General features: G+C 40.0%; 1 protein-coding gene across 1 annotated transcript; it reads left to right on the forward strand.

Annotated features, from left to right (window-relative positions):
* The first annotated feature begins 1,030 nt into the window (after positions 1-1,030).
* LOC136762795 (CMRF35-like molecule 6) lies at positions 1,031-12,912 on the forward strand. Its single transcript, XM_066716338.1, has 6 exons — positions 1,031-1,153; positions 3,842-4,174; positions 8,300-8,608; positions 10,495-10,639; positions 11,043-11,137; positions 12,752-12,912. The coding sequence occupies exons 1-6, from the start codon at positions 1,105-1,107 to the stop codon at positions 12,754-12,756; spliced, it is 936 nt and encodes a 311-aa protein (XP_066572435.1). The 5' UTR covers positions 1,031-1,104; the 3' UTR covers positions 12,757-12,912.
* Positions 12,913-18,560: the final 5,648 nt, after the last annotated feature.

Below are 18,560 nucleotides of genomic sequence, written 5' to 3' on the forward strand. Positions count from 1 at the left end.
ACGGGCATAGTCAAGAAGGTAGTCTTTAAACGGGGCAGAGGAGTCAATAGGGCCCCAAAGATCAGCGGGAAGTTGCATTGCCCGCCCTGTTATAAGTTCATAAGGGGAGAGATGTGTTTGAGGGGAAGGAGATGCACAGAGCTTATATAAAACAGCAGGAAGAGCCACTGTCCAGCCCTTGCTGGTGGAGGGGAGAGGTCAGGCTTTCCTTAAGAGTGCGATTGGCATGTTCCACCAGACCTCTACTCTGAGGATGGTAAGGGATGTGAAACCATCGCTTCACACCTAGAAGGATGCAGGTGAGTTTCATGACCGTGCCTTACAATGCGTGCATTTGTGAACACTTCTACACATTAATCAGCCTACCGCGGTAAAGTTATCTTGACGTTTGATACTAGTTTGATTTTCGACTCGCACTACCTGATTTGAATGAAAAAAGCTGTATCTCCCCAACCACTACAGCTAGAGTTTTCAAATCAACTTTCACATGAAGAAGACCAATTGTGAATTCCTTCACAGCCTTTGTTTTACTTGTGAATCAGAAGAATAAATTGTGAAAATCAATAACATCACATATATGCAGCCAAACTCCTGGAATCATTGAAAAAAATAGCACTGTGAAAGTTGATTTGAAGACACTAGCTGTGGTGGTTGGGCAGATACAGCTCTTTTCATTCATGTTCATTCATGTTCGTTCATTTGGCTCATTTAGCAGCTTCTGCCTCAAGAGCCTTTTTTCAGCACCACCTCGTCTTTTCCTCCGATCCGTCTCTAAAGAAGGAGTGAAATCGGGTCTCATACGGGTTTGACTTTGAACGTGAATTTGAAAACCATGAGCTCAGCCTCCCTCAACCCATCAGAAAGCCGGGTTTTTTACGACCTCGACGGCCCATGTGGCATGTGCTGGAGTGGCCAGGTGTCCAGTCCGCTCGCCTCTGCTGCACTGTGACCCCGAGGGACCAGCTGTTTCACACACAGCTCAACCCTTTCCTCTTTTGGCTGTAATTAGCTCTGCGGTGGAGGATCTGCTGACACTGAGAGCCGCTGCTGTCTCTCCAGGGCAGCGACTCACAGCCTCTCTGCGCAGCCGCTGTCCTCACAGCAATGGCTGCTGCTCTGCTCCTGCTGCTGCCGCTCCTCTCTCCACTCCCAGGTAAAACACTGTCAGTCGCTCCTGCGTGTGTGGAGACCCGTTTGCAGGGGTTTCTCACTTTACACTTTACACTTCACATCACAATGTTCACTGCAGTCTTTCTTTCACGGCCTCTTGTTCAGTTATTCTTGTGCAATCGGGCATTTGCGACAGTGTCCTTTTTCCTATTGAAACAATTGTAAGGAAAGGCACAGATTTAACGCTGGATTTATCCCCTGCCTTGGTCTAGGGTTGTTAAAACAAGTATTTCTGTACTTTTACCAGATTTGCAATCTGTAGAGCCAGGGGGTCTGCTGAGGGATTTAAACTGTACATGAGGTCTATTGCCGGATGAAATCAGAGCTAATGGCAGACTACACACCTGCACATCATAGCGGAGACATTTCTGATAGAAGAAAGTGTCATCTTACTGACAGTGCAGCCGCAACTGAGCACAGCTGTGCAGTTTCTATAGCGGGGGGTCACAGTCTTGATTTAATCCGGCCCTGGAGTGAAAGGACTAAAGCAAGTAAACAGCCTTGTAGAAAACTGAGATCGGTGGAAACCAGAACATTCTTGAACTGTGAGGAATAGTTTGGCTCTTTTGCAGTAATTTGAGTATCTGTGCAATGAGCTCCCAACACGTGTTGCAGAAACTGAGCTGACTGTTACTCATTCTGTGTGTTCAGTACAATTTGTCATTTTAAGCCAGTTTCTCTTTCCAGATAGAGCCTCACACAGCTTGCTCATGCAAACCAAAAAATTCCCAACACACCTAGTGAACACAAATATCGAAACAGCACATTGTTACATATGATTCAGCATGGCAACATTGTATGTAAGAGTATAAATCCAATGTCTATTGTGTTCGTATTTTATTTGTTGGTTCTTTTTCTATTGTGATGTATAATACAATTACAGCAAAAGACATAAATGTCAAATATTGTATTTACAAATTAGCTGCACATGTACAATAGACTAACTTAAACTTTACCATTTGCAATGTAATTACAATATTTCAGTCCTAATAGACCATATTTGTTACTGTAATTACATTTTATTACAGGAATCCGAATTGGATAACAGATCATTCGTGTACTACAGTTTTTCACGATTTCTAAAACACAATTTCTGAAACTTTGTCCATTTTACAAAACTCAAACAGAAAGAAACTAAAACAAAATAAAATGTGAGAGAATGCTTTATACATTTTCCAAACTTGCGAAAAGTTTATTTGCTCAATTGTATTGTATGTCTTGCATAACCACATGCTTAGACCAAATACAGAAATAGCTGTGTTTCTGTTCTCACATGCAGTACGAGTGCCTGCCCTTAAATGCATTTGAATATATGATATAAATATAGTCTGTAATCCTTGTATTATATGTTGAAAATATATTTCAGAAAATAACATCAACATGTATTTTCAGCAGAGTAAAACATATTTGATTATATGTCATATTTTAAATCAGGGATGGGCAACTCGGAAATATTTTGGACAGCCTGATTGAGGTGGAGTTGCGCTTCATCCTCCCAGCAGACAGGCAGCAGCAAACGCAGTTCAATGCAATAATTGCTCGCTCAGTTCATTATTACAGTCAACCACTAGAGGGCGCTCGCTTGAGAAGCATTAGGCTAATAATGATATTAAAAGCACTTTTAATCCTGACACAAGTACTGTAGCCAGGAGTAGAGCAGCCGGGATACAATGACTTCTAACAAAATAACAATTGATCACGAGAACCGTGTATTCCAGCCAAGATGGGAGACAGATTATCTTTTTTATTTAAACTAAAACTAAAGCTTTTGTGTTATAATTCAGACATAACTTTAATGGGTCTGCTTTATTATTTAAACTAAAACTAAAGCTTTGGGCAACTGGCGTGCTTTTATAATAAAAACTAAAACAGTAATCACACATGTTGGATTATTTAATGAATTAGTAGTTATATTAGCCAAGTAGAGGAAGGTGGTTTACAATATTCTAATTAACAAGAGACATTTCAACTACTACTACATAGACCAGTGGTCTCAAACTCAATCCCGGGAGGGCCGTGTGTATGACACTGGTTTTCGTTCCAACAGACTTGTCAATGACTTAATTGCTCTAATTGTTTTAATTAGCTAGATACATTTAAACACCTATCCAGGCCTCTGGAAATGTTATAAGCAACTGTACCTTGAATCAAATGCACTTTTAAGACCATCAACTCTAAAATACCTTCCACATTTATTTATTTTTTAATATAATTGAAAAATTAATTTGACAAATTAAGTAATTGAGGACTCGGGTGGAATGAAAACCAGCATCATACACACGGCCCTCCAGGAATTGAGTTTGAGACCCCTGACATAGACTTTATGAATGAATAACCTCTTGGTCAAGGATGCTGACTCAGCATGTTTTGTTAAACAACAAGATGCAGGGCAACAACAGAATCCAGAGCCTTAGAGATAAGAGATATATGTGAAATGATAGAAAGAATCTGTACTGTTGAGAGGCTGTGTCAGCCCTTGCCAGGTCCAAAGAGTAACAGAGAAACAGATTCAGCTTTAAAACTCTAGAAATGTAAAATTCCGTTCTTCAAATGGTGACAATAAAGCAAGTTCTGAAAATATCATAGTCCTCCTGTATCTGTATGTATTCTGTGGTTCTATATAAAACACATGGTCAGGTTTTAATCCTTTCCCGTCGCGCTGCTGTTGCAGGTGCTGATGCCGTGTCAACACTGAGAGAGACCATCGTCCGGACAGGAGCATCAGTCACCATCCCTTGTCACTACGAGGACAAACACAAAAGCCGTGTGAAAACCTGGCTCCTTCTCGATAAGTGGGGCAAATTCAATACTCTTATAAGGACTGACTCTCCAATCACAGACAGTGATAAAGTGTCCATCTCTGACGATCCAGCCCAGGGGGTCTTCACTGTGACCATGAGGGGACTGGAGACGGGGGACACAGGCGATTACTATTGTGCTGTGGAGACAGAGGGGCCCAGGACACGTGATGACAGAGCAGACCTGATCATCACAGTTACTGCAGGTAAGACCTTAAAATCATCTTCCACTCACTTAGTTAAAACATCAAAGTTTATTTGTCACATCCACAATGGCAGTGAGATGCAATAATATTAAACTCAATATACAACAATAAATATATATATAAGAAACCCATCAAAATCACATAAATAAAGGGAAATGCAAATGGACAGTGCAAATGCACAGATGTGCAAATGAGCAAATAATTAAGATATATACACTGAAGCAGACAGACTGTAGAATAATGTTCTGTATGGTTGATTATGATTCGACAAATAGAATTACAACACTATCATACTTTATTCCCAAACGAATTTCAATCTCCATTATAGTCTTTTGGAGTTTTTTTGCTGAAATGTGTTGAAATGCCACTCAAGTTGGAACATGTAGAAGTGATTGGGTGAAATTGGGATAGAAAATGAAGGAGTTATTAGCATTTGTAAAAAACCCAGCCTTTTCTGAGCAACTTTGTGTAATTGTGTTCTGACAGTGTCCACATATCACTGCATGAAATTGCTTACAAAACCTGCAAACTCTTTGTAAGCTACAGGAACCTACAAGTGTACTAAATTTACACAGTGAAACTGCTTTGTAAACTAAGTTTGCACAGAGTTTACAAAGATCTGCTTACCTTGTAGCTCTTCATGTATATCTGTACACAGTTTAGCAAATAATGTGTAAACTTCAGGAAACAAAGTTTTCTTAATTAAGTAATATGCATGTAAGCATGGTTAAAACATTGTATTGGTACACAAACTATATATTATTATTATTATTATTATTATTATTATTATTATTATTATTATTATTATTATTAGTTTTAAAGCTTAATTTTAATAGTATGCAAACATTTTTTTACAAGGTATTTGAAATGCATCTGCAAACTTTGTGTAAACTAAGTAAAAAAAAAGTTATAAGTAAATCTATTGTAAATATAAGGTTTTCAAATAGTTAACGATTGTAACTTAACTACAGTAAATTTTCTCTCAACAATACTAATTAAAAACATACCATGACAGTTTAAACTTGTGTAAATCAAATGGTTTACTGCATTTGTAAACCATTAGTTCTCTTTCAAATAGAAAGAAGGCCATTACCGAATGGGAAGAGCCTTCTGACCTGCCAATCAGTGAAAACATGTACCAAAGCTGCCCAATAGGGGCCCAGCTGGCAGGAGGAAGACCCGCCCCCGATGTCTGTGAAAAGGCTCCTGGCTGTCTTTCTTTTAGGGAACTGGGGTTATAATGGGTTATTATAGTTTAATGCTGTGTATGTACAGCCATTGCATTATACAGGATGTAAGTATGTGGGGCCTTTCATTTGAAAGCAGACAAACTGTAGAATAATTGTCTGCATAATTGATCATGTTTAGACAAACTAAATTACGACACTAACAGATTTTATATGTGTTGAAGAAAAATTGATATCATATTTTTGGGGGCAGTTTTATTATCTGACAAACTGGTGTTTAAATAACACTAAAACTGCAACTTGTGGATTAAAAAAAAGAGATGTATTGAACATATTGTAGCGATCTGGGGGGGTCATTGGGGTATACTTGTGTTACTTCCTGTATGTTTATGTAACTGGGCTTAGTTAGTTCCAGGGGTCAGGGGTTGGCCCAGCGCGGGAACACGGGTCGTGCCGTGATTGGGGGAGTCAATTATTGTAGTCTTTGTGTATTTCTACAGTTATTTATTTAACTAGACCGTCCTGTGCTGTCCATGCTCACTTTTGGTTTTAAACACAAAAGACTTACACTTTTAATATATGTATTTAGGTACATATATTAACTGTAAAACTAGTCGCTGTGTTGGTTTTTGCCTTTTAGGTATTTTTTCTCCACAGCATTTGTTCAGCGTCGTTCCTCTGGATCTCCTGCGTCGGTGCTGTGGCCCGGCCCGGTGACGTGTCCCTTGGTTCCACCCAGCGTCCCGGTGCAGTTGCCCCCTTGCTGTCTGAGTATCATTGCCGGGTTTCAGCGGCCAGTCCCGCTAGGCGCTCCACTTGTTGTAAAAACGTCACAGCTGCTGGTGTGCCTCGGTGTGGGTCCAGGCAGCAGCTCGGGAGAGAGAGATCACTCCAGACAGCTGGCAAAGATTCCACCCCCCCGACGCGCCTCACAGGCAGAGCTGGGGAACAAGAGGGCAGGCTCCCAGACAGCAGCGCGCCCCCCCACTGACCTCCGCCGGGTCACCACCAGGCCGACCACGGTTGTCCCAGGCCAAATCCCGTTGCCCCATGCTGTATGTGTTCTGTATATGTAGAGCTGTGGCCCCGCTCCTAGTGGTGCTAGTAGAGCTGGAGGCCGCTGCTACTGCGGTAAACAAAGGGCATAAGACCAGACTCGCTTTGTACATAATTGCTGAATTACTGTTCACAGTACAGAGGGTTCAGGGTCCACACAGAATGAAACAGTGAATACCGTTTATTTAAAATATGTATTTTACATTTGCAGAATTTAAAACGTACAAAATTGTGATACTTATGATGAAATACTAAAATCACTTAAAACTTTTAAAAATCTTAACGTGATTTAAAATAAAGCAAAATATACATGAACTCTATACTTGAGCATTAAATCAATTAAACAATAAACTTGTGAATAAATGGCAAACTGCCAAAAAAAAACAATTTAACAAAAGAGTCAAATGCATTGGAATTAACTGAAAATGCACCAGATAAATCAAAAAACAATTAAAACAATAAAATAAAAACAAAAACAAAATCTGATGCATTTAAAATTAAAATCATAACAGTCAATGCATTTGACAAAGAAACAAACCAAAACAACCAAACAATCAAAAACAAACAAGCTTTTAAAATCAACACATTTCATTAAAAACAATTAAAAATCATTTTTTAAAAACAATCATTAATCAGTAAAGAATAAAAGATCTCGGACTCGGGCTCCAGCAGGGGGAGATGGCCGTCCCCGGAGGTGGGTCCCATCATGGGATTCTGAGCTCCCCCAGATCGTGAATGTGCCAGTTCTTGAAGGCTTCCTCCTTGCCCCTCTGATGGACCTCCAGATTGACTTAGTCCCTAAATAGGACCATGCCCCTCCCGCGCGATGACTTTCGGGTCCATCTCCTGCTTGTTGAACAGACAGATGTTCCGTCCCTCCCACAGGGCCTGTTTCACTGCACAGACGACATGCCACCAGCACCTCAAGGTTGGAGATGTAATTCCCTTGTCTGGTCCATAAAGGATTCGCTGGGCGGTCGCCCGCACAAGAACGGCAAACCTGTGGAGGAACGGGAAAAACAGGAGCCAGACTCTGCAAGCGGAGGGTCAATCCCTAAAGATATGAGCCTCTGTCTCCCTTCCCAGGCAATCCTTGTAGGGGCAGGTGTCAAAAAGGGCCAGGCCCCTTTTGTGCATGAACACTCGGATGGGGAGACATCTTTCTGTGTGTTTGAGAAGGCAAACATGCGTAGTGTTAGCCCAGATAAACCGTCAGGTTTCGGGAGGGAAATCTTCTATTCGACCAGCGCGACTTTGTGGAGGCTCGGAGCGCCCTGTAGAACGGCAGGGGATCCCATGAGTACGGCCTTCTGTCCATGGCGCAGAGGCCAAATGGTCTCAGGCTGCTGGCAAAATAAAAGCGGTTAATGAAACTCACTTTCTTGCCAGCAGCCTGGAGGCGCCTTAATAAGCCAGACAACGTCCGGGACCCCCCTGCCTCCATCCAGGGCACCCTTCACCATTTGCACTGTTTTCAGCCTCTCCATTTTACACAGAGTGAAATAGGGAACAGGACAACACAGACCCTCCCTCACACATACAACTATTTACATATGGGTCACTCCCTCCCTATTGTCCACAGTGCACTAATGGGTCAGGATGGGGGTGGCACTCCCAGCATGCATCCGCCCCAATATGCTAATGCCGGCCGCAGGCCAGGAAACGGCGCTACAGTAAGTATCTACTGTCTCCACGTAAGAAGTTTACAGAATCCATACTTTGAACAGTAAACTGAACATTTATCTTGTGAAATCGAGTGTAGAACTTCTTAAAAATGGTTCATCCTTTTCCACATATTTTATTCATAGAAACATATTTCAGTTTACCTATAAAATGATTTCATGATTGTATTGTAAAGCTGCTCTAATGTCTCTGTCTGCAGACGCTGGGGTGCTGTATGTGGTCAATGCCACAGTAACAGGACAGATAGGAGGGGAGGTCAGTGTCCAGTGTCGATATGGAAACCCATACCGGTCCAGACAGAAACAGTGGTGCAGGAGTGGAGACTGGAGCTCCTGTCAGACAGCAGGAAGCCCTGGGACTGCAGGACACGGCTCTGTCCTGATCACTGACCACACAGCGGAGGGACTCTTCAGTGTGACTGTGAGCGGACTGCGGCCGGAGGACCAAGGCTGGTACTGGTGTGATATATCTGACCAACAGCTTCCTGTTTACCTTAAAGTCACTGAAGGTAAGGATCAGCAATATTTAGCATGAACATCAGTAAGTGATAATAACTAGTTTGTGTATAAACGACTACTAACTTTATGTAGTTGAATAGTTGAGGGTAAAGTAGTCAAACTAGTTGAATAGTGGGGATTGTAGCACAAAAATATATAAAAAATAAAACGCATAATTTCACAATTTGTTTTGTATTTCTTTGATGGATGGAGATTTATAATGTTAGATAAAATCTCTTTACCAAAAACGATTACTTCCATTTTGATTATTAAAGCGGAGAAAACGGAATCATGTAGTTTTATAACAAATTAATTTCTTCTTCATAGTATAAACAACCGCTGAAGTAGGCCTACCGCACAGACCTAGTGAAAAGCAACAGATGCAATAAGTTAAAAGAAAACCAAATGCATTGCTGTTAAACTGGGGTCTTTAGAATTATTTAGCATATGATTATAATTATTTATTCATATTCACGTTATTGATTTACTTTAAAAAACAAATAACAAAATTAAGAATCATTATTTCAAACAATGTGCTCATTCCTTACAGAAAACAATTAATGTGCATTTACATAGCTCACCAGGGAAATAAAAAAATACATACAACAAATACCAAATTATTTTTTTCCTTGAGTAACAAATCAAAGCCTCGTATAAGAAACACACTATTATTTTGCTGGCATTGTCATGAACCACACAGAACAGCAATGCCCCGGTGTGCAGTTGCACTGTGTAGCAGCCGGGACCTCGGCAGGGCTTCTGCGGGATGAGAAGGAGTGGAGCGGCGCAGCCAGACCAAAACGGTTTATTTTCTGTTATTTAGTTTTATCAATTGAAATACAAATAATTTAAAAGGTTTAAAATACATAAAATCACAAACACAGACATACACAGAACCAGTGAGCAGTACAGGCGAGAGGAGGCAGTGAGGATTTTTAACAAAGATTAAAATGTCCATTAAAATTAAAGTGGACTGGAGAGGGAGAACACAAATGAAGTGCAAGTGTGTAAAACGTGCATCTAATTAAAGTAAACAAGGTGGACAAGCTGCAGTGGGCTGAGACTGTTATCTGAAATCGCTGATATCCTGAGATCATGTTTTAGGTTCTGCAGCTGGTTTCACATTGTCATAGTGGCATGGATTGTTTCCAGATGATAACGCAGGATGGCATTGTGTAATTGGGCTCAAAACAATGGATAAGATACAGAAATCTGCGCTTCTTTTGATGTTGATGTAACATTTGCCACTTTAGCAAATAGTGTGAATGGACATTTCCAGTAAGTCAAATACAAGTGCTGAGGTCAACAACACCTGTAATTAGTCGAGTATTGGACTATTTGGTGCTAGCCCTAGTATAAATGCAAAGGTCACGTGGCCAATACAGTAAAGACACAACAAGCATCAGTCTCTTGTGTGTTTCCATGTCCTGTGACTCTTGTGTACTTTCTCCTGCTTGGTTCCCAGTGATGGGGGCTCTATCATCGCCTCCTCTGTTACTGATGCTTAGGAGCCACAATGCCTGCCCTGACAAAACTAAATAACCCCCAGCTGGGACAGACACAAACTGTAAACCCATGTAGAAATGTAAATATCATTGTTTTATTGTGTGAAAAAATAAGGAGCCAGATCCAAGGACAAAGTATAGGGGACAGGGACAGCAGGCGGGTCTGTAAAGAAACAAGTAGGGGGATATAATGACCTCGGCTTCAAAATATTTGTGAGGTCTCTAACTCTGTAAAATTATTATTTAGTAAAATGCCATTATACATAAAATTACATGTTTTAAGTACACATCTTTGTAAGTTCAGGTTGTATACGTTGTGGTGCTATCTTAAAAAATGTTTTTGAAAGGCATAGAAAAACACTGCACATAGATTGTGAACCGCTCTATTACAGCAAAAACAACAGCAACGCCAGCAACTACATCACAGCAAACCTCTTCAGCTGTTCACACAGCTCCACCTACAGGCCAGTCCTCCAGCCTGCCTCCTGAAGATAAAGACAACGGAGATGAAGGAGGTGAGAAGCACAACGCCAGCAGGTACAAATATTTCTGTTTGTTCTTCACTGTTCAGGTGCAGGGCTATTGCACACCTATCTGTCAGAACAAAATATATATATAACTGTGGAAGATGCAGAGAAGCATGGAAAGCTGTATGCTTGGAATAACGGGATAGAAAAATAAATGAATATAACAAAGCCAGTGGAAAATATATGTATGGTTCCAAAATGTCACAGGAGGGAGATGGGGTGGGGGGATATAAGGCGGACAATCTGTCATGGGGACGACACTTTGTTATAGTTACCAATATGTTAACAATATGTCATGGGGGGCAATTGCCATGTGGAAAGCTTCTTCTGCAGCAAATGTGACAAAGACCCAGTAATGACCCATAGAGACCCATCCAGAAGGTCACTGATCGCTATTTCTCCTGCCATTGCAGCGGACAAATCTTGCTCGGACTCCTAATAGCATGTGGACTTGTGCTCCTGCTGGGGGCTGCGGTCATAGTCGCCTGGAAGATGTGGAGAAGAAGGAGTAGGTTCCTTTCCATAATTATTATTATTTATTGGCAGACACCCTTATCCAGTGCAATAATACAGTTCAATACAAGGCATCAAACATTACAAAATCAGATTGACATAATACAAAGCAATTCAAAGCATAATACATTTTACAAATTCCAATTTACACAAGTGAATACAATAAAATACATCCTGGACAATAAAATAATAAATAAGACTAACCTGGCAGACATGGGGTGCAAGGCAGGGCGCATCCCAGACAGGACAGCAAGCCATCATGGAAAGTGCCTCTTAAACAAGATATCACAAGGGCAACAGCATAAAACAATATGCACAAATCACAGTAAACAGTAAAGGTCAGAGAGCACTCAGTATGTTCAGTGCTACAAAGAGCACGTGTCATGTTACAGAGCCCTGCTTTATTGTGCCAAACAAGCTTGGCACAGAGATACTATTCATATATCGTAACAACAAAATCACTGAGCACAAAATTGAGCAGTATCAAACAAACCATGAGTATTATTTTACTAGACTTCAATGTGGCTTGACCACCAAATCTTGATACACCACTTAGAAAACATTGTTGGCCTGTCTCACAATGTGCTGTCCTGGTTTAAATCATATCTGTCAAACAGATCCAATATGTACAGATCAATGAAAACCACTCAAACTGAACTGAGGTTACAGAGAACCACAGGGCTCAGTCCTCGGACCTGTACTTTTTCATGGAGTTATGGAGTGGGTGTCACAGACGGCACAACTCAGGGTTTTCAAACTTCTTATTACATTGTGTGTTTCCATTTCTTATAAGTATTGGTTGTTATACTTTCTTTCAATTGTATGTTTTTTCTTCACTTAATTGTTTACTTTTGATTTCAGTTTCCTTATTGCAGTTGCACTGAGTATATAATTACATTTGCACGTGGGTTTTTGGTGATTTGCAGAGTCAGCACCGCCTGCGACAGAAACCCACCTGGTTGGTTGCCTAATTTTACCAGCCCAACTTGTATAATGATTTGCCTCTCTTTGAAGGGCTTTATAAACAGATAGCAGCAGATCTACAGATCTGTTCGACAGATCCCATCCATTTGTTCAAGGTCATTGAAACAGCATGGCCAGAGCAGGGGGAGTGGAGAGCAGGGCAGTAAAGTCTACCCGGGGAAGCAGAGCTTGGCATTATTGCTTTACTGTGGCGCAGCACAGAGCTGTCTAAGCCGCAGTAGTGTGGTAATCAAGAGAGCGACGTGCCTCCAGAGCAGGTAGATGTAAGTGGCGTACAGGACAGAGTTCCCTACAGCAATCGTCCCAACACCAGTATTACCCTTTTGTCTTGTTTCCACCTGCAGTGTTGGGACACTTGTGCTTATTGTCCAGCCTACTGCCTGACTTTAGTTCGGTGTATTATATATAATTCACTGAACTACTTACCTGTGGGCGGGGACTGGCACACTGGACGTTGCTGCCGTCGTGTATCTGGAAAGAAAGTTCTCATTAAATACGTCATCTTACTTACCTGTTTGCTGCGTAGTACCTGTGGAAGAAGCCAGTCTACTGGAGTCAGAAATACTGGACCAAAGTTTTATAATTTGTTAGTGTTACTGACCTGTCTGTGTTTGTGTCTCCCCAGTGTGACCGGGTTCAGCCCCTGCATGAAACTCCCGGAGTTATTATTGGACGGGGTGATACGCGGGGGGAAGAAAAAGAGAAGTATTTTTTATTCATTTTAGCTTAGCCCAGCGAATATTAAAGGCATATTTTATTGATATTTTAAATACTTTTCTAATTGATTTCTTAATGTTTTGCTACTGGGAAAGTCTAGTTATTCTTTTTATTGTGCCCCCTTTGTGTAAGTGTGGCAGCTTCAGACTTCCTGCCCTGGGCTCCATATTGAGTGATGTGTTAAAGCATTGTAAAAATAAACAGGTGTTATTTCTTACTTATGCCTGCTGTGTTGGTGTGCTGAGATAAAGCGATCCTGCTCTGGGGAAGTTGTGGGGGGTCCCCCAGCTCAATAACATATTCGCAAGTAAATGTCATAGTCACAAAATACTTTTGTAAAAGAAATATACATTATTAAAGGCTTCCCAAAACTGAAAGAACAAACATTATGTGCAAATATATAGATCATTAAGGCACACCTGAAAAAGCCCTGTGTTCCTACTGCCTATCTAGCCACGTCCGTCTGCCCCCTGAGAGGAAAAGCCACTCTTCTGTATACTCTGCCCCAGCCACAAGGACATCCATTTATTTCCATAATCAATTAACTTAATTGAGCTACATAATCAGCCCTTTTCCTTTCCACAAGATTAACGTATAATAAAACAAGTCATGACAATAATATCTAGCATGTAATACCATGATATGCCATAATATAATAAGGTTCCCGTAGTTCCCCCTATCCCTAAATAAGCGTGGCTTCTACTAAAGGCTTGTGCTAGATGGGACAGGCACGATGGAGCCGGCCCGTACACAGCAGATCAGGTTAGGACCTCTCTGAGAAATGCTGAAGTACAGCAGCGTATTCAGCACAGAGTGTAGGCTGCTAGGCTTCAGCACCATCTATCGGAGTTTGTTTGTATTGCATAGAATAATTCATTTTGACTCCAAAAAGCGCAATGTGGGGCAGATTGAAGGTATTGGGTGTTTTGGGGTTAAAATAGTTCAACTCTTTGGACAGGAGAGTGAAAATGCACAGCTGGATTAATTCTGTGACCATATATTGTTTCTGTTTCTCTATTTGATTGTATGGTGTATATTCTTGGGTTCCCAATGGTCCAACAACAGTGAGACAGCCTCCTCCCAAATCTAAACATTGTGAACCGCTTGCCTGACAAACACTGCTATTCAAGCTTGTCGATCACATTCTTCCCGAGTTGTCCTGGATCTGACTTTGTGAGTGACAGATCCTACATCAGTGTTTTTGTTGTCTTTCTGATAGGAGACTGCCCTCTAAAGACCATTACAACAAAGCGCTTTATTTTTTGCTGTAATACAATCCTTATATTCTAAGACACATCTGAGAGCGCTGCCACTTACTGTTTATTCAGACAGTGGGGGAATCCTGTTTAATACTACTGAAAAAAACTCCATTGTGAAATTCACAAAAAATATCCATTACGAACAAGTCTATACATTCCACTGAAATATCACTGATCGGAATAGTTTAACAAACAAAAAGGTCTATTCATTCTGCTAAACGAATCATTGAATGTTGAATAAACTGTAAGAACGCATTGTAAAATGTGAAACACTGTAAAATATGTTGTGAATCTCCTAGGCAGTATGAACGTTTGTCTAGTGCAAACTTCTGTTTTTCTCGCAGTGGGTAAAATACAGCTGAAAGGAGGCAAAGGAAACATTTATTTTAGTTATTGTTGCATGTAGTATGTTGTTTCTCTGTAGCTTCATGTTTAGAAAGCAACCAATGTTTAAATGGGTTAAAGAACTTGTGTAACTTCTGTGTTTTAAGGAAGATAATGTGTCTCCCAAGAACATAACACAACATGTTTGATTAAAATGCATTTGTGCAAGAACTAACACAAACCCCTTTCCCCAAGTCTCTACTTTTTATTGTTTTAAAAAATTAACCTTTATTTTTAGTTTAGACTTCCTGGCTCTGATTTGGTTTTCAACATAATTTAGTTTCTTCACAAAATGTTGAGTGCTGAATACAGAGTTAAAATGTTCCCTATTCCAATTTTTCCACATCCAATGTTCACATATTGACAGACTATGTGAATATTATACAATTACAAAGCTACAGCACAAAGTGAACATCCTTAACTGGAAGCAAAACTTAATTTAATAGAAATTGCTCCTTTTATAAATTAAACCAAATTGAATTCCTACAGAGAGTAAACTGTCATGTCATTAATTGTCATAATGCCCGCTCCTTCTCATCCCTGGCCCCTAAATGGTGGAACAACCTTCCCACCGAAGTCAAAACAGCAGAGTCCTTGACCTCCTTCTGGCGCTTACTCAAGACGCATCTTTTCAGACAGTTTGAGTCTTGGACCATCCTCTTCCTATAGCCTGAATATCTGGATTCATCGCATCATAATCTGGCAATAATCTGAGGTTTGATAGGTGACTGGTTGTGCAAGTTGTGGCATAGTGCAACAGTAACTCCTGAATAAAAAGATACCAGTGTTATTACTTTCCTGAATGGTATTTTACTTGGCTTTGTTGTGTCTAGTTTTAGAAATGATTTCCAATCAGTTAATTCCCATACCAATACAAAAGGAACAAAGAGAAAGAAAAAACACAAGATAATAAATTCTGTGTCACTGGGTTCTCTGTCAGTGTGTATGTGCAGCGCACATGCGCAGTGTGGATACACGCAGAGCGGCGCATCGCGTCCTAATGGCAGCGAGTTCAATCCCAGCTGTAATGGCGGACACGCAGCGAAGTGCGACGAGCTTTCCACAAGACAACACAACAGCACACGAAAAAACAACCTGCATACAGGAATCATTATTACTATGCAGTCTAAATAACTTACATTACAATTAAACATTTGCTTTCCCTATTCCTTTTCAATGTACCATTTTAACACGTTGCACAGCGATTGACATTGCTTTTTACAGATCTGTCCACCCCTTTGCAAAACCATACAACACTGCACCTCGTCTCCCTTTCAGATCATAACGTAAAAGAAACGTCCGTGAATCTAATTACTTGTAATCAAAACTATTTTCCTTACTCCCTTTCAAAGATCCCTCTTAACTCTAGACTCGCTTGTCAACATCTGTATACCAGAGAGATCATTAGCGCGGGTTTTCTTCACACACATTGAATCACCACAAAATGGCGGATTCTCTACCTTTGTTCAAAGCACATGCAAACTTAAACACACGATGAATCAAATATAATATAATAACTCAATCCGCAATACTTTGAATTAATTCTGGTTGTTTTTTTACAACAGTAAACACATATTACAACTTATTTCGTTTCAATATTATAATAATATATAAAATAATATAACTCACCACAAAATCGTTTCACAGCGCCCAGGATCGATCACCTCGTTCCACTGGTTGCTTCAAAATGATCTGTAACTTTAGTAATTTATATATATATATATATATATATATATATATATATATATATATATATATATATGTATCTTTTTATTTTAGGGAACAATAAACCTAAGTATTTTAGCTCTAGTTTCTTACTCTCGTCTGTGCTAGGTGTGCTCTGGAAGCTTCTCTTGCTTTTCTGCTTTTTTAAAAATAAAAAGATGCATTTATTTGTAAGGCCCCTGAACTGCCAGTTGCTGAGGCAGTTAACTGTTTGTGTGCTGACACAACTGTTTTACACATTATTATTATTATTATTATTATTATTATTATTATTATTATTATTATTATTATTATTATTATCATCTCTTTTAAAACAAAGGCTACATTAGTTTGTGCAAATATTTTTGAGACCCTACAATTGGGGGGACCACCTATACAAATTGTGTAATTCCTACAACGTTCAAGCAATTTGGATGTAACTACCCTCAAATTAAAGATGAACATCTACACTTTAAGCACATCTTGTTTGTTTCCTTTCAAATCCATTGTGGCGGCGTACAGAGACAAAATGATGATAATTGTGTCACTGTCCAAATATTTATGGACCTAACTTTATATTTAATATGCCAATTCAAACATAAGCTTACGTTTTGTTTTATTTCTAGCAAAATGGTCTTAAGTGTTCTGTAAAAAAACGTTGAGCTGTAAACATTGAAAATCATACATGATGAAATGAATGTAATTATGGGAGAGAAGAGTGAAAATGGGGTAACATTTTTGAACAGATCTTAGCCAGGGCTTTCTTTCCAATTCTTTGGCATCACTCACGTCAACACATGCAACCTTTGTTTCTGATTTGTATGATTCACGTTTACCCAGAGTCTTGTGATCTGCCTACAGATTCTAATAATTTAAATATTGGCATCATCGCATGTCACCAGCCAGTGCGTTGAAGATGGCAGACACGATTTCCTTTGTGATTTTGAAACGGCACATCCATCCGCAGCTACAGAAGAGCTGCTTCATAAAACTCACCCTCTTCAAATTGTTGCCTTTGTTTCGGGATCACATGACTTACACGAAACAAAGCCATTGCTGGGCCTGGGAATTGGTGCTTTATTGGAGAGCACTGACAGTTGAGTCCAAGTTTAAGCTAGATTCGTTCACCTTTCTTCAAAGTAATTGGAAAGTCTTTGTCATTGTTTTAATGAATTGTTATAAAGTATCTTTCTGCATTTCTCTTTTCTGCCAGAGCCAAGTGTGCTTTGCAAATTAAACCTTAATCATCTGGTGTGATTTAATCCATACAATTTATATATAACATACAATACAATATATTGCTTGTGAAGAGTGGCAAGATTTTCTCCTTTAATTTTCGACATTCATTATGGAAGTTCAGCCAGTGTACTAAAGACTCAATTTAAACTGAATGAGGTAAAACTCCAATTTTAGTTGTTTTCTGAAACATATAGCCAAAAGGATGTTCCCATTTTCTTTTAAACCCGGCAGGAAGGGCCCACAGCATTCCTGAGCAGCCAGTGTGGCGTCCTGAACAGCAGCCTGGCAGCCCTGCATGGTACCGCTGTGAGCGTTTAAACAGCTCTCACGTTACACCGGTGATCTCTGTCACACAAACAGAGTCCTTTTAGGCTCGAACAGAGAAGATTACATGGAAACTTGATTCAGGTCTTCAAAATCAAGACAGGGCTTGACCATAAGAGTCCAGAGCATCACTTCAACATGAACAGTGGCACGAGGACAGAGGAACGCAAAGAGAGACCGGGTTTAATGGAGGTGAGGACAGGAAACAGGAAGCACTTATTCACACAGATTGAGGTGGACGGACACAGACTGGCCAAGCATCGTGCTGAAGCCGACTCCTTGGGATCATTTAAACACGGACTGGCCGCGATTCTAGAACGATTTAGTTCTGCAGCTACCAAGACGAGTACAGGTCCAGCTGTTCGCAATTATTAACAGACATACCAGTTCAAGCCAGTCTTAAACATTTAAAAACAGACTGGATTGGATCCTTGGATCACTCAGTGATTAATGGACACCAAACGAGCATGATGGTCGAACAGCCTCCTCTCGATTGGACACTGTCTTATGTTCTTCTTATATTCTGATGTTCTCAATCTAATTCTTTATTATATTTAAATGCCATCCAAATACGCAATTAAAAATGAACAAACTGAAACAATTTTAATTGTTTTTCACAGAATGTGTTTGAGATTCAGGTGATCTGAAACACATGTTTGCAGTATGACGGTTTGAAGTTGATATTGTAGTAGCAATTAAGACAACTGAAGTTTTGCATTTTTGTTGATGGGGTCTTTACCAATAAACTAAATTATTCAAAATGACACATGTGACACCTGCTATAAAATATAACAGATTACAAAATTA

Source organism: Amia ocellicauda, chromosome 2, assembly GCF_036373705.1.
Source record: "Amia ocellicauda isolate fAmiCal2 chromosome 2, fAmiCal2.hap1, whole genome shotgun sequence".
NCBI classification, from domain to species: Eukaryota; Metazoa; Chordata; class Actinopteri; order Amiiformes; family Amiidae; genus Amia; species Amia ocellicauda.

Excerpts from the sequence above, each read along its gene's own strand:
- LOC136762795 (XM_066716338.1), top strand. The coding sequence starts at position 1,105 with ATGGCTGCTGCTCTGCTCCTGCTGCTGCCGCTCCTCTCTCCACTCCCA. Across the intron at positions 4,175-8,299 it reads GATCATCACAGTTACTGCAG|ACGCTGGGGTGCTGTATGTG; the intron begins GTAAGACCTTAA and ends CTCTGTCTGCAG. Across the intron at positions 8,609-10,494 it reads TTACCTTAAAGTCACTGAAG|CAAAAACAACAGCAACGCCA; the intron begins GTAAGGATCAGC and ends GCTCTATTACAG.